This window comes from Mesocricetus auratus, unplaced genomic scaffold (genome assembly GCF_017639785.1).
Source record: "Mesocricetus auratus isolate SY011 unplaced genomic scaffold, BCM_Maur_2.0 Super-Scaffold_100062, whole genome shotgun sequence".
Lineage (NCBI taxonomy): Eukaryota > Metazoa > Chordata > Mammalia > Rodentia > Cricetidae > Mesocricetus > Mesocricetus auratus.
In genome coordinates, this window is record NW_024429234.1 from 1,947,752 (window position 1) to 1,963,382 (window position 15,631).

Here is a 15,631-nt window from a genome sequence, read left to right on the forward strand (position 1 = left end):
TCTTCCATTTCTTTGCTCCCTCTTATTGCAAAACTGCTTGAGGGGTTGTATATACTTAGTACTCTATTGCTTAATTTTCAGGGTGGTTTTTTTAAAAACTCATCTCAATGGAGCTTTTATTTTAATGTATCCCCTGGAGCTATTCACTAATTCCTTTGTATTTCCAAATAACTGCCAGTCCCAGCTCCTTCCCTACAGCTTCCAACACAGAAAGAACTATTACTTCCTCCTCCTCAACACACATTCTTCACTAGGACCCAGTCTAACAATCCAGGTTTCTCCCTTTCTTTCACGCTTCATGGTAGCTTGTCTTCATCTATCCAACCTTACATTTTCACAAGACTCAGGATCTGTCCCTTAGACCTCTTTCCTATCTATGTTTATTCATCTGTCCCCATGTAATTCTAAAATTTGTATTTCCAACTACATTTCCTCCTGAAATCCACACTATTATGTCAAATTATTAGGATGCCATCTCTGGGAAGTTCTAATAGCACTTCAAATTTAAAACATATTAAAATCAGCCGGGAGGTAGTGGTGCATGCCTTTAATCCCAGCACTCAGGAGGCAGAGGCAGGAAGATCTCTGTGAGTTCGAGACCACCCTGGTCTACAAGAGCTAGTTCCAGGACAGCCTCCAAAGCCACAGAGAAACCCTGTCTTGGAAAGCCAAAAAAATGTATAAAACCAGACTCAAAACTTTATTTATTTATTTTTTATTTTTTGAGACAAGGTTTCTCTGTGTGAAAGTCCAGACTATCTGGGAACTCACTTTGTACATCAGGTTGGCCTTGAACAAAAAGAGATTAAAGTTGTGTGCCACCACCACCCTGCCAGACTCAATATTTATCTTAAAACTCATTTCTCCTATTCTATTCTTTTTTAGCACAGTAAATAATTCCATTCTCCCAGTAGGCTAGTTCTGAAACCTCGGAGTCACCAACTCTCTTTCTCCTATGCCTTATTCCCAGTCCATCAGTAAATCCAAAGGTAATTTTCCTATAATATAGTCAGAATCTGTCATCTGTCTACTGTCTACCTCCACTGCTCTCTCTAGTTGAAGCTTCCAACTTCTATCTGGATTTTTACCTCTTAAATAGCTTTTCCTGTTTCCATCCTTGCCTCATTTCATTCTCAGTGCAGCATCCAGGTAATTCTTGTTCTGTCTTGCTGTCTCTTTCGCTCCTCCCAGATCTCTTACATGTGTAGGTACATGCTCATATGTGAACATATATGTTTAGAGGTCAGTCATCTGCAGTGAGATGGGGTTTCTCACTGAAGGTAGAGCTCACCAAATTGGCAGGCATATCTGGCCAGAAACCCCTCCAGCTCCTGCTGCCTCTGCTTTTCCAGCACTGGAATTAGAGGTGCATATCACCCCACCCAGCTTTTTAACAGAGCATCCAAACTCAGTGTTAGTACTTTATTAACTTAACCAGCTCCCTATCCCTTCAAGAGTAATTCTTAAATGAGAATCCTTTGCTACTGATCTTCCAACCTCACATCTCACCCAGAATAAATGTTTGGACATCACTCTGACCTCATCTAGACACTTCATTTCCCTTACTCTGCTAAAGCCATACTAGGTTCCTTGTTCCTTAAATATGGCCTTAGGAACTCTGCACTTACGATTTCCATTATTTAGAAAGTTCTCCCCCAAGTTATCTAAAAATCTTATACTTTATTCACTTTAGTCTCATGTTTATGATGCTTTATCATAAGAGTTTGTCCTGACCGTTCAATCTGAAACATTACTTCTTCCTTATTACCTTTTATGTACTGATTATTTTCCATCATAGCACTTATAAACTGACATATTTATATGGTAACTTATTATCTATCTTACCTTGTTAGAATAAAAGTAGAGACAAAGGCTGGGCAGTGGTGGTGCACACCTTTAAACCCAGAACTTGGGAAGCAGAGGCAGGTGGATCTCTGTGAGTTTGAGGCCAGTCTGGTCTACAGAATGAGTTCCAGAATAACCAGGACTGTTAAACAGAGAAACCATATCTCAAAAAAAGCAGAGTAATTCTTACTTTATCCAGAACTAGAATAGTATCTGGCACATGGTAGGTATTCAATGAGTTTTATTGAATAAATTAATAGCTGAAGACAGTCTCTATAGCTTATCTTGAAACTATCTTCTTCTGAGAATAAACTTTCCTATTCCCATACTTGCACTTTTCCATTCCCAACTCAGCACCCACGAGTTATTTTTTTTGTCATCCCCCATCATACATGTGCATGCATGCGCGCGTGCGTGTGTGTGTGTGTGTGTGTGTGTGTGTGTGTGTGTGTGTGTGTGTGTGTGTGTGGAGGCCAGAGGCTGATGATGGGCAACAGTGAGAACTAGATGCAGCTGGGAATAGGTCTTGAGATGTCACTTAACTAAAATAACATGTAGTTGTGAAACTCATATTTTCAACATTTTTTTCCTTTAAGTTATCCATCATGATGCACTCATACCCTCCAGATTTCTGGAATTTCCATGAACCACCAATGACACTAATACTCAACTGAAGAAATACAAATGACAATTCCAAAACTGTTAGCTATTACCTGAACTAAGTTTCAAAAGCCTTCCTGTGCTGGAGTCGGGGTTTGACAGAGAAGTTAGCAAGTCTCCACAGGAATGGGATAAGGTGGCCTTTGTGTCATTTGAAGGCTTTATGCTATATTCTCGGTAGTTCTTGATCTTTTGAGGCCTTTTGACAAGACTTCCGTGCAGGGAAAGAGTTTGAGAATAATGATTATCATAATAGTCCAGACCGACATCTGAAGGTAATTGATAGGGAAGGATTTGGTTAGAATCACCCACATCCAGGTGTTTACCCAATGAGACATCATGGGTACATGGATACATGTCAGGTTTCAGTATCAAGTCTTTTTCTGGAGAAGAAGCTGAAGACTTGGAGTCTAAAAAAGACACTCGGTATCCATCTCTACTCATCTTCTCTGGAGATCGGACTGTGGGCTGATGAGGCGAGTAGTGTCTGAATTCTAATCCTCACAAAGAAAACAAAACAAAACATGATGAGAATTCATCTTGGCCCAGCTGTGTGCCTCTGTTCACTAGGAAAGGGTGTTAGAAAGAGGTGGCTTCTAATTCTAACGAATGATAGCAAAATGATGAAAGGACTTCCACAGGGACAGTGACAACAAGAGTCATTGGGAACTGATACTTAAGTTAGTTAAATAGCAGGGAATGCAAAATGTATAAAAATTCCTGGCTTAGGTGCTATCCCAATTCTAAAGAATTTTTTTCAGACAGCTATATCTGCTACTCAATAAGTCTCATAGTTTAGCAAGTAGAACAATCGATAAAGGAGTAGGCTCTGAGCTCCTTGGTACTTTCAGAGTTTCTGATGCTTAAAAGACTACTTTAAGAATAGAATACATTTTTTCTTAATTAGTCACATTAACTCTTCTAACCCTGATGTTCTTAAGGACCTACAGACCAGCAATGCTTTGCCCATTGTCAACATAGTAAAGGTCATACAACAATATAATTATTTAGGTAACAAAAAGAACTTAGTCATATAGAATTGGCTTTTTAAGTAATGACAAATTAGATAATTCTGATTATCTTCCTGGGATGGTATAAATCCAACAAAGAGCTAAGAAGATAGTGAGGAATTTCTAGGGCCAAATTAGGAATCAATCAAACAAACAAACTAAAAACAAAAGTATCAAACAAACAAATTTTAAAGGTATATTAGCACAGAAAATCACTTTTACCCAAAGTCATTTTAGGGTAAAAAGGGACAAAAGCATACATTCTTCCCAAGGTAAGACACATGACAACTGCATCTCCATAGCTCACACACACTATAAGAAGAAAATGTGAACAGGATACAGTGCTAAGGGTAAAATAAGATGAAGATAAGCCATCTCTGATAATGACTTGTGCTGGGATGAAAGCACTCCCAGACTGATAGTATGCTGAAGTACTTGGCAGAAGCAAATGAAAATTTGTTCTGGCAAAGACAGACATATATAAGACTAATAATTATTTGTCCAAATAATCATTCAAATATAAGAATGAGCAAAATACCCCAAATTAAAAAACCCAAAACTAAAATTTAACATGAATGAAAACCAGTAGGAAAAAAAAACCATATAGACCTACAAAGATCTCAGATACTGTAAATGATGTGTACTATATAGCCATTAAGCACCTATGTTTATTCTGTCTAAAAAAATCTAAATAATTCTCCATGTCACTGAGAAAAAAATCTAAACAAGCCTACATTTTTCTTTGAAAAAGTGACCTAGACCAAATTAAACATATAGAAAAGAATGTGGAATTAAGAAATCAGCACATAGAGCTGGGTGATGGTGATGACACACACTTTTAATACCAGCACTCAGAGGCAGAGGCAGGCGGATCTCTGTGAGTTCGAGACCAGACCAGCCTGGTCTACAGAGTGAGTGCCAGGACAGACTCCAAAGCTACAGAGAAACCCTGCCTCAAAAGCCAAACAAAAAAAAGTTGTGAAACTACCCAATGGGGCTGGAGAGGGGGAACACTCTGATATACATTTGTTTAATTAAGAGTTCCAGAAGGGCCGGGTGTTGGTGGCGCACGCCTTTTATCCCAGCACTTGGGAGGCAGAGGCAGGCGGATCTCTGTGAGTTCGAGACCAGCCTGGACTACCAAGCGAGTTCCAGGACAGCCTCCAAAGCCACAGAGAAACCCTGTCTCGAAAAAACAAAAACAAAAAAACAAAAAACAAGAGTTCCAGAAGAATTCAAGATAAAGAATACTGCATAAACCATAGCTATAATTTTTAGAACTAATGAACTACAGTTCATGGATTTGAGAAGCATAATAAACACCAAACAGGGCAAATAACAATAAGTATGGACACCACAATAAAACTGCATAAAACCAAAGACAATTAAGCTGGGCAGTGGTGTCGCATGTCTTTAGTTCCAGCACTCGGAAGGCAGAGGCAGGTGGATCGCTGTGAGTTTGAGGCCAACCTGATCTACAAAGCTACACAGAGAAACCCTGTCTGGAAAAAACAAAAACAAGAACAAAATAAAAACAAAAACCCAAAGACAATTAGAAAGTGTTAGAAAACAGCCCCAGGGAAGAAAAAGTACTAGATCTCCAGCTACAAGAGATGGCAGAGTGGAATCACTGCCATCTTCTGAAGGCAGCATCTGCCAGTTCAGAACCTTACACTCTCAAAAATCCCCTTCAGGAACAATGGTTTAATGGAACCATTAAGCAAGCAAACAAAACAGAGCCCATCACCAATAGGCCCACATTGAGAATGTATTATGTGATGGAGGTATTATGCGCTGGAGGGAATGATGTCCCATGGGATAGTATGCTTGGGCTAAAAAAAGAAATGAAAACAAAGATAAATTGTATAAAAAATATCCTGTGGGGTTATAAAGTACAAAGAATAAAAACCCGTAGGAACTCTACTTGGGAATGTAACTCAGGGGTGGACCACTTAATTAGCATACATGAAGTTTTAAGTTCAATTCATGAGAGCAGAAAGTAAGTTCTGCAGGAATAATACCTTTTGGGGATTAGGGCCTAAAAGGAAAAAGGTCCTTTAAGGTCTTTAAATTACCTAAGAGAAAACTTAAAAGAAGGGAAAAAATTAAGATACTGACAATTTTTAAATTGTGTAAGTAAAAAACACACTGTCATTTGGGGAACAATACTAAAAATACTCAAACAGTATAACTTAAAATCACAGAAAGATCAGTACTCATCCCAAGTATACACATGGACTTTGGACTCCCGTCCAACAATGTGAGATGCACTCTCACCCTGAACTCTTGGGGGAGGGTCTAGGCCCTACCCTGGATGAAATGACCGACTATGGACACCCCCATGGAGGGCCTCACCCTCCCTGGGGAGATGAGGGGATAATGGGGAGGTATTGGGGGAGGGCACGGGAGGAGGGGAGGGAAAGGGAGAAGGACCTGGAACTGACTTGTGAAGCAACCTTGTTTCTAATCTAAATTTAAACTTATAAAAAAAAAAGAATAACAAAGAAGAAAGATGTGTTAATGTAAACTGCAAAAAAAAATCACAGAAAGAGAGAGACAGAGACAGACAGACAGAGAGAGAGAGAGAGAGAGCTCAAATCTAAAGGAAGGCAAGAAAAGTAAGACAAAGAAAGTGTAGAAGGAAACATTTGTGCTTGGAGCCGAAAAGCCTCATGTCAGTGAGCCCCAGTCCCTGGTGAAACAGGTTAGCCAACCAGATACACAGAACTGCAGCATCAGCATCTCCAACATCTCAGCTCATCCAGATTCCTCTAAATACCCAGTGAGCAAAATATTTACCATCTTCCTTGTGGGTGTCACTTGTCTCCCTCCTTGCTGTTTCCTGAATCTAAAAAAAAAGAAATATTTAGGAAGAAAGGCATTTGTGAGTGTCAGACTTGAGCTCACTGGACTGGGAGTTGCTACTTCCTGTTACCAAGGTCACTCATCCCTGGAGGAGGGAACTAGATCTTCCAGCAGGGATCCAAGGTTGAGCCCATTTTAAAGGAGTTATAACTCAAGGAGGTTCCAGAGTTGCTTTAGAGACTGAAGGAGACTCCTTGAAAAAACAAACTATCCCGCCTGGAGGTGGTGGAACATGCCTTTAATTCCAGCACTCCGGAGGCAGAGGCAGGCGGATCTCTTAAACCACCTTGGTCTACAAGAGTGAGTTCCAGGACAGCCTCCAAAGCCACAGAGAAACCCTGTCTCAAAATAAAAACAAAAACAAAAACAAAAAAAACCCCTAACCTTGGTGAAGGCACACTGAACTACTGTATTCTGTCTGCACACAAATGAGATAAGGCCCTTTTGTTTTCTGTGTGGGGCTGAGGGAGTGGGGGGGGGGCATGTTTAAGCTAGTGATCAGAGGTTGATGTCTTCCTCTTACTCTGCACCTTAGATTTTGAGGCAGGCTTCTCATTCAACTTGAGCTCATCTATTAGTCTGGCTAGCCAGGGAGCTTCTGGGATCCACCTGCCCATTGTCTCCCACCAGCACTGGGGTTCCAAACACAACTCTTAGTAGTTTTTACATAGGGATCCAAACCCAGAGCCACATGCTAGTGTAGCAAACACTTCCCAACTGAGGTGGTGCTCATCTCCCCAGCCACATCGGTTTTTTTTCAAATTTTTCTTTTCTATTTAAAGGGCTATTTTTTATTTTTATTAGTATTATTAATTTTTTTTTTGGTGTTTCAAGACAGGGTTTCTCTGTGTAGCCTTGGCTGTCCTGAAACTCACTGTGTAGACCTGCCTCTGCCTCCCAAGTGCTGGGACTAAAGGCTTGTGCCATCACTGCCTGGCTTAAAGGGCTTTTCTATCTATTTCATTTTCTAATAAAGCTGAGTACCAACTACAGGAACTAACAGGAACTTTTATTTGTTTATCTTTTTCTCCTGAGACAGGGTCTTGCCGTATAACTCTGACTGACCTGGAGCTTCCTGTTTAATCAGGATATCCTCAAACTTGCTACAATCCTGTTTCTGCCTCCTAAGTGCTGGAATAACAGGTGTGTGCCCATCATGCCAAGGAACTACTGGTATTTTAAGAAACTATGAATTAATCTGAGGCATACCTAGGCAAGAACTGAAGCAAAAAGAAAACCATCTAACATGTATTAAAATTTTTTTTAAATGTTTGTTGTCTTGGCTAGGGATATATCTCAGTGGCCCAGAGCTAGCCTAGCAACATGCCCAAGGCCTTGGGTTCTATTCCAGCACACACAGGTACCTACACACACAATTTAGGTAGCCAGAAAAGAATTGGCACTTCTTTATGATAAACATAAGGATTATAGTAAGTTATCCAATTTTCTCAGCCTCTCTTTCCTCATTTCAGGAATTAATCTAGAGACGGTTTTTTTATTTTGTTTTTTGCTTAAACTGAGAAGTGTGTTATTTAAGTGTAAATTAGAGTAGACAATGTCTGTTTTTTTAATCAATAGCAAGATTTAAAAAAAAAGTAACAGAGATAGTTTCCTAGCACCCAAGTAGGAACTCCAAAAACAAAGAAACAAATGCTAACCTCAATTTAAAATTAGAAGGCTTTATCACACACACACACACACACACACACACACACACACACACACACTCTGAAGAAAAACCCTCACTGCCTCTTCACTAGAACAGTCCTGATCACCCGCATCTCCCATTAATCCTCCCTCGGATTGTTTTCTACAGTTCTGTTGATTGCAAGATTATCAAAGAAAAAGCACAGGGAGAAGCTGTCAGTTCTGTTTGAGGTCATATTAGCTCACACACGATAACTTTAATAAAATGATTACATGACTTCTATCATTTTTTCTCTGAAAACTTAATTTTATTTTTTCTAAAATTTGTGTATCTCTAATTTGTCTTTGCCTGTCATTCTTGCTCCTTCCACATTACGTCTTTTCTCTGTTACCCAGAAGAGGCAGCTTTTGAGAAAGCCACCTTGATACGTAAAACTAATTAAAAGGTAGAGGTAGAAAATGTGAGCGGTCAGAAAACAAGAGATGGAGGCGCTTGGTAAAGAGAAAGAATTTGTAAGCAGCTCTGAACTGTTGACAGATGCATCCCTGTTTGAAGACCAATACCTATCATACTGTGCTCATGGTGCAATATGAATAAACACAGCACTGCATTATTGGTATTACTCATTGGCTAATTAATAGATCAGCAGGAGAGTGAACATATTACCTGTGTCCCCAGTGGAAAAACATCTAATTTCTGAGCTGATGTGCCATTGCTCTGGGATGCAGAAGAACTGGTTAGAGAGTCCTTTATTTCCCGGTTGGGGAAGGGAATAAAAAGTCCTTTGTTTGAGTCTAAATTAAAAGGAAAGGAGTACAATGAAGTTCTGACAGATTTCAAAGGCAGCGTGTCTTATAGAAAGATACTGGAGGGGAAGTCACAAGATTGGGTATTAATTCATGGCATCACCACTTAGAAACCATGTGAACTTGGGCAAATCGCTTCAGCGCCATGAATTCTCTCACTTTGTTAATTCAACAGTGATAATGAAACTTACTAGCTGTCTTCAGCATTGAAAGGAGGCAAAAACAAGATTATGGATGTGAAATGGTCTCATAAATTTTGAAGTTCTCTATAGACATTTGGAAAGCAACAGTATTTTGAACACTTCCCATGTGAGTAAATAATGTCATCTGACAATTCAGCAATCTCCTTCCACAGCGGATGTCGAGAATAGACTCTTGACTCTAATCGGCACACTGCACTAATTTATCGTTGCAAGCCTGGCTCTTTCTGCCTTGATTTTTTTCATTTGTAAGAAGAGAATACTAAATTCTCAGGTGTCCCAGTATTTCTTACAAACAATTAGAGAAATACCTTTAAAAATGAAAAAAAAACGGGAATATAAAGATCCTAATGGTAGGGTTTTTGGAAGTTCCAGTTTGAACTAGGTGGCACACAACTGTATGTTTATTACAGGACATGAAAGGTTGAAGCAAGAGGGTCCCAAGCATGGTCTTTACAAGTTCTAGGGAAGCCTCCATCTTCTGTAGGTACTTTCTGAAAATACGTATTTTTTTGCATTGGTTTAGGGAAATTCTTTTTAGCAGGATTGTGCAAGAATCAAGATAGTTTCAAAATCTTGGGCCTTCTTCAAGCAATGTGTTCTTCTGCAAGTTTTCTGGCAGCAGAAAACTACCAAGAGCCAGTGCAAATGAAACACAGAATGGCAAAGACAGCCTCCTGAGCAACAGTTCCAAGTTCATTTGGGGCTTTGAGATGCATCCTATTTCTGAGTTGGTTGCTGGGTTTGAAATGCTGTCTGTAAATACACGAAAGCTCTCTGAATTTGGTAAAACTACCTTTCTGAAAATAACATGAAACTCTCAAGCTTTGTGTTCTCTGGTAGCTTTCCCTGTGGCGCTGGGACAAGACAAGGTGAAACAGACTGGCGGTTGCAATCTGATTACTGAAGTAAACATGTTTGGGTTCAGGCTCCTCTTATCCTCACCCTGCACAAGACAACTTTTTCTTTGCTGCATTTAACATTGACTTTCAGACTCACAGGTTCTTTTTCTTTCCATCAACCTAATTTTTGGTTTAAGCAAATCTTGCAATGTCTGAGCTCTTTGCCAAGTGTCAGCATAACTCCTGGGTTTCAGTGATCCAAAGTCAAAATATCTCAGCTCTAGTTGCTGTCACTCTCAACTGGCCTCTCTCTTGAAAGATAGGATATCGTGTAGCCTCCAACTTATTATGTAGCTGAGGATGACCTTGAACTTCTTACCCTCATATTTCCACCTCCCAGGTTTTGAGATTGCAGGTGTACCCCCATGACACCTGATTTAATCAGATATCTTTTTATGTCCAGTCCTAAATTTCCTGAAAAGAGTTCCCTGTAAAAGCACAAACATACATAAGCAGTATTTTCTAAGTCAAACTTACTGTCTTCATTTATAAGATCTGGGTATTGGTATTTCTTTTCAACTAACTCTTCAAAACACAAACTTGTTCTTGGATTCTCACACTGAAATCTCAGTTATCAAATTCTACAGAATCACTCTTTTTGGAGCAAGTAAAAGTTTTATTTTAATTGAGATGTAATTACTGTATCATTGCTTTCATCCTTCTACAGAATACCACTCAGTGATTTTTAGTATATTCACAAAGTTGAGCGATTATCACCATGATTTCATTTCAGAACGTTTCATCACCCTACGAAGAAGTCCTATATTTGGTCAATTCTCCCTTTCCTTTTATCCCCTGAAAACTATCAATTCTCTTTCAGTTTGCATAAGCTTACCTGTTCTAGGTATTTCAAATAAATGGAATCATACAATATAGCCTTCTGCATATGGCCTTTATTTAGCATGAGGGTTTCAAGATACAGTCTGTAGTATGTGTCAGCAATCTATTCCTTCCATGACTGAATACTATTCCTTATATGGATATATCATAGTTTGCTTCATCATTCACCAATCAATAGGTTTTTGGCCATTGTGGATAACACTTCTTTTATTACTGTACAAATGTCTGCATAGACACATGTTTTTATTTTTCTCAGAAAATAGAATAAGAGTGGAGTTTCTGGTAACTCTATGTTTAAGTTCTTGAGGAATTGTTAAACTATTCCCAAAGATGTTGTACAATTTCATTTTCTTTTAGCAATGTATGAAGGGTCATTTTTTTCCACATTCTTGCTTTCACTTATTATCTGTCCTTTTGAGTCTTGTAATCCTAATGTGTATGAAATGGTTATGTTTGCATTTCCCTGATGGTTAGTAAAGGACGATTTAGGGAACTGGCTCTTTTTCCCACAAAGTGGGTCCTAGGGATGAAACTTGGGTCATCATGTGTCTTCCTTATCTGCTGAGCCACCTTGCCTGTCCTGCTATGTAATCCTTGAACAAAAACTTTGGTTATTTGTTTTGACATAATTATGGTTAATTTTACACATGCCACATCAGGGAAAATTAGGAAAAGGTAACATAACAATGTGCACTCTTAGATAATTTTTATCTTATACTTTATTTTTCTTCTTATAGAAAATATGTTGAGTACTTAATCCCCAAAACAAGTACAGTTGTGCCATTATCGTCCATTATTACACCCCCATACCAAGGTAACAGGACCATATTGTCTTTATAATGTTGATATAGGGACAAAGAACTAGTAGTTGACTACTTCAGCTGCTAGCAATCTCAGCTGAGGAGGGATGCTCTAATTCACGTTTGGTCAAAGCCTTTCCATAGGAGGATGAAATAAAAATGTATTGCCTAGATACACAACAGGGAGGGACTTGCTGCCCAGCTATGGAAAGGCACTTCAGCTGGTCTGTATCTGATATATCAGATAGAGAACCACTTACCTACTGATGTCACACCATTCTTTTTTTTTTTTTCAAGACAGGGTTTCTCTGTGGCTTTGGAGGCTATCCTGGAACTCACTCTGTAGACCAGGCTGGTCTGGAACTCACAGAATTCCACCTGCCTCTGCCTCCCGAATGCTGGGATTAAAGGAGTGGGCTACCACTGCCCAGCAATGTCACACCATTCTTATGGCAATCCCCTCTCAGTGACCCAGTTAGGCAAGGGAGAGACATTCTTACCTGCTCTGCGTCTGATTTTGGTTAGTTCACCCCTCTTTATGCAATCTGGTAGTCCCCTGCCCATCAAGAAGGTCATCATATTGAATTTAGTGCATACACCTGATTGTCATAGCACATTACAGTCCAAAATTCCTAGACTTAAGTAATTGGTAGAAACATTTTTTTTTCGAGACAGGGTTTCTCTGTATTGTTTTGGAGGCTGTTGGTCCAGCCCAGCCTCGAACTCACAGAGATCTGCCTGCCTCTGCCTCCCGAGTGCTGGGACTAAAGGTGTGCGCCACCACTGCCCGGCTTGGTAGAAACATTTTTGAAGAGCAAGTCTTACTCTAGAACAGGAGTTCTGTCTCCTTCGACTTCTTTTGTCTCCTTCTTCTCATTGTGAAACTGTAATACACATCTTATCCAATTTCAAATAAAAAATTAAAAGCAGAAATAACTTGAGGGGGGCTAGAGAGATGGTTCAGGGATTAATAGCACTTGCTGCTCTTGTAGAGAACCGGGGTTCAGTTTCTAGCACCTATAACGAAGGTACATAACCATCTGTACTATAGTTTCAGGGGACTGGATGCCCTCTTTTGGCCTATGTGGATACTGCACATGTGATACACATACATGCAGACTAAACTGTCATACACACAAAATTAAAATAAATAGTTGGGCTGTGGTGGTGCACTCCTTTAATTCCAGCACTCAGGAGACAGAGGCAGGTAAATCTCTGTAAGTTTGAGGCCAACCTGGTCTACAGAGCAAGTTCCAGGATGGCCAAGGCTACACAGAGAAACTCTGTCTTGAAAAACCAAAAAGTAAATAAATCTTTTCAAAAAGAAATTACTTGTGTGCCACTAGTCCCTAAAATAAATGAAACTGAGTCATTTTATTTGATTTACTAAGCCCTAATAAAAATTTAATTTCCAACTTAAAAATATGCAATCACATTCACATTAAATGACAATTATTAAAGAAAATTAGTATTTTTCCACCATAATAGACTGTCATGAATTGTAGCTTCAGTATTCTTGTATTTTTACCTCTTTAATATTTCTTGAATATCTTATTCATAAACTGAATTCTTTTTTAATTTAACTTCTGTAACAAAACATCACAGGCAAGAAACCTCAGTGTTTGTCTCCAGGTTTTCCCATTATTATCGCTCTATCCAAATGGGTGCTTATTTGACTGAGCCTAGCTTGAGTTATCTCTCTAGACACACATCTACTCATGCCTCTTCTTTAAAACAAGTTGCTACCCATTTTCACATGAGTATAAGAATGAGTACAGTTATTAGTAAAGAGTCTCTTAGCAACTTGATCTTTGTGCCAGCCACAAGTTGAGTCAGTGTCCTAATCTGTCATACCTATATTTGCTGACCAGTCATACTTGGATTTGCTGGGAACACATTTCCTCATTTTTCAGATGTGGGTTTACAGCTTCTGTTCTCTCTACTTTGACAACTTTTTCTTCTCAACTATGCCCCACTCAGGCATCTCCTTTCTAGAAACCATTTCTCAGTCGTATTTGAGAGCGCCTGCTTCCTTCCCTCTTCTCTGTCACAGTGGTGTTCTTGTCTAAACCTGACTTATGACCTGATTAGCTGTGATACTGGAAGTATATGAAGATTTGACACTATGTGTCATTTCCTGGCTAGCCTAACACAGGTTCTGCCCAGCAAACACACAGAGCTAAGTTGCTCTCCTTTGAACTGTAGCATAGATTGCTAGTTACCCCTGCATTTATTATTCCACTATTTTTTTTGAATCAGGGCTTCTTTGTGTAACCTTGACTCTCTTGGAACTTCTGCTCTGTAGACCAAGGTAACCTTGAGCTCACAGAGATCCGCCTACCTCTGCCTCCCAAGTGCAGGAATCAATGGCATCCACCATCACACCTGGCTATTCCACTCTTAAAATTCTGTGACCTCACAACAGCCTTGAAAGGCTCTTTCTATATGAAAAAGAAATGAACTTTTGTCTTGTTTAAGCCAGTATTTTGGGAAGTCTCTGTTATCCCTGATGACTTTTATCCAGCTAAAACACCATCATGGCTAAATTGAGATGATGATACTCAACAGTTGAAATGGGATAGCTTTTCATGAGTTATAAAGAAGACCTTGGAGCTGATGAGAAGGCACTTGATGCCAAGCCTGGCCACTTGAGTTCATTCCTGGAACCCACATGGTTGCGGGACAGAGGCAACACCTGCAAGTCGTCCTCTGATCCCCAACACTCACATTGTAGCATGAGTGCCCAGAGAGAGAGAACAAATAAATAAGTAAATAAATAAATATGTAATAACAAAGAAGGCTTTTGTTTTGTTTTGTTTTGGTTTTTGAAGGGTTCTCTGTGGCTTTGGAGGCTGTCCTGGAACTCATTCTTGTTGACCAGGCTTGTCTTGAACTCACAGAGATCTGCCTGTCTCTGCCTCCCGAGTGCTGGGATTAAAGGCATGCACCATCACCAGGCAGGAAGACCTTGTTCTTGATGTGTCTGTTAGGTATAGGGATTAACCACTGAGGTAAATTTCTTAAAAATCATCCCTTACCCAGTGTGTGTGTGTGTGTGTGTGTGTGTGTGTGTGTGTGTGTGTGTAGGCCAGTGACACTACACTTGTTTTTTTATATGAGTAACTGGGCCACATGCCTGTCTAGCAAGTATTTTATCTATTTACTAAGCCATCTCTCCTGCCCATGGGGTGAATTTTTGTGACCATTTTTTCTTTGTTCTTTTAAAGCAAGATATACCCTTTAAATCAGTATATTTTAAGTGTGATTTTATTTAAAGGGAAAAAGAATTGGCTAAAAAAATGAGAAGAGTCCCTTTCAAATCCAAATCCATGTGTTCTATATACATATACTCACAGGAAAATTCTGTGTTTTAAGATAGGGTCTCATTATGTAGCTCTGGCTGCTCTAGAAATCATTATGCAGAACAGGTTAGCCTCAAACTTACACAGAGCCTCCATTTCTGCTTTCCGAGTAAAAGGGATTTATGGCATGTGCCACCCATCTGGTGTAAATTCTCTTTAAGAAGGTATTCATTGTTCTCTATAATCTTATCATATTCTACCCAATCACATTTTGGTGAACACTGTTCATGACAGTAGAGTGTGCCATTCCTCTTTCAGACACTTTGACTGTTGTCCATGCAACTCTTGTTGTATAATCTCAATGTTTTACTTGGTAATTTCTGAAGCAACTGAAGACATGTTTATATGAAAATCTGTACAAGGAGGGCTGGGCATGTTTGCACACACCTTTAATCTCAGCACGTAGGAGGCAGAGGCAGGTAGATCTATATGAGTTAGAGGTGAGGGACAGCCTGGTCTACACAAGGAGCTCTAGGACAGCCAGGGGCACATAGACCTATCTCAAACTGGGTGTGGTGGCACATGCCTTTAGTCCCAGCACTATGGAGGTAGAGGCAAATGGATTTCTGAGTTCAAGCCAATCTGGTCTACAGTGTGTGTTTCAGGATGACAAGGAAACCCTGTCTTCAAAAAAAACAACAAAAAGATCCTGTCTCAAAACAAAATCTGTACAAGGGTATTTATGTATTTTTC

At 39.5% G+C, this 15,631-nt stretch overlaps 1 protein-coding gene across 3 annotated transcripts in view; it reads right to left on the reverse strand.

Annotated features, from left to right (window-relative positions):
* Lrrc36 (leucine rich repeat containing 36) overlaps window positions 1-15,631 on the reverse strand; it is a 50,469-nt gene that overhangs the window by 11,961 nt on the left and 22,877 nt on the right. For 2 of the 3 annotated variants that reach the window (XM_040736612.1, XM_021230768.2), the window contains 3 exons: window positions 8,695-8,822; window positions 6,315-6,363; window positions 2,559-3,005 (listed from right to left, as the gene is read on the reverse strand). In XM_040736612.1, the coding sequence (XP_040592546.1) occupies window positions 2,559-3,005; window positions 6,315-6,363; window positions 8,695-8,822 (624 nt within the window). The remainder of the gene's footprint in view (window positions 1-2,558; window positions 3,006-6,314; window positions 6,364-8,694; window positions 8,823-15,631) is intronic. The other variant, XM_040736614.1, reaches the window with a different exon arrangement.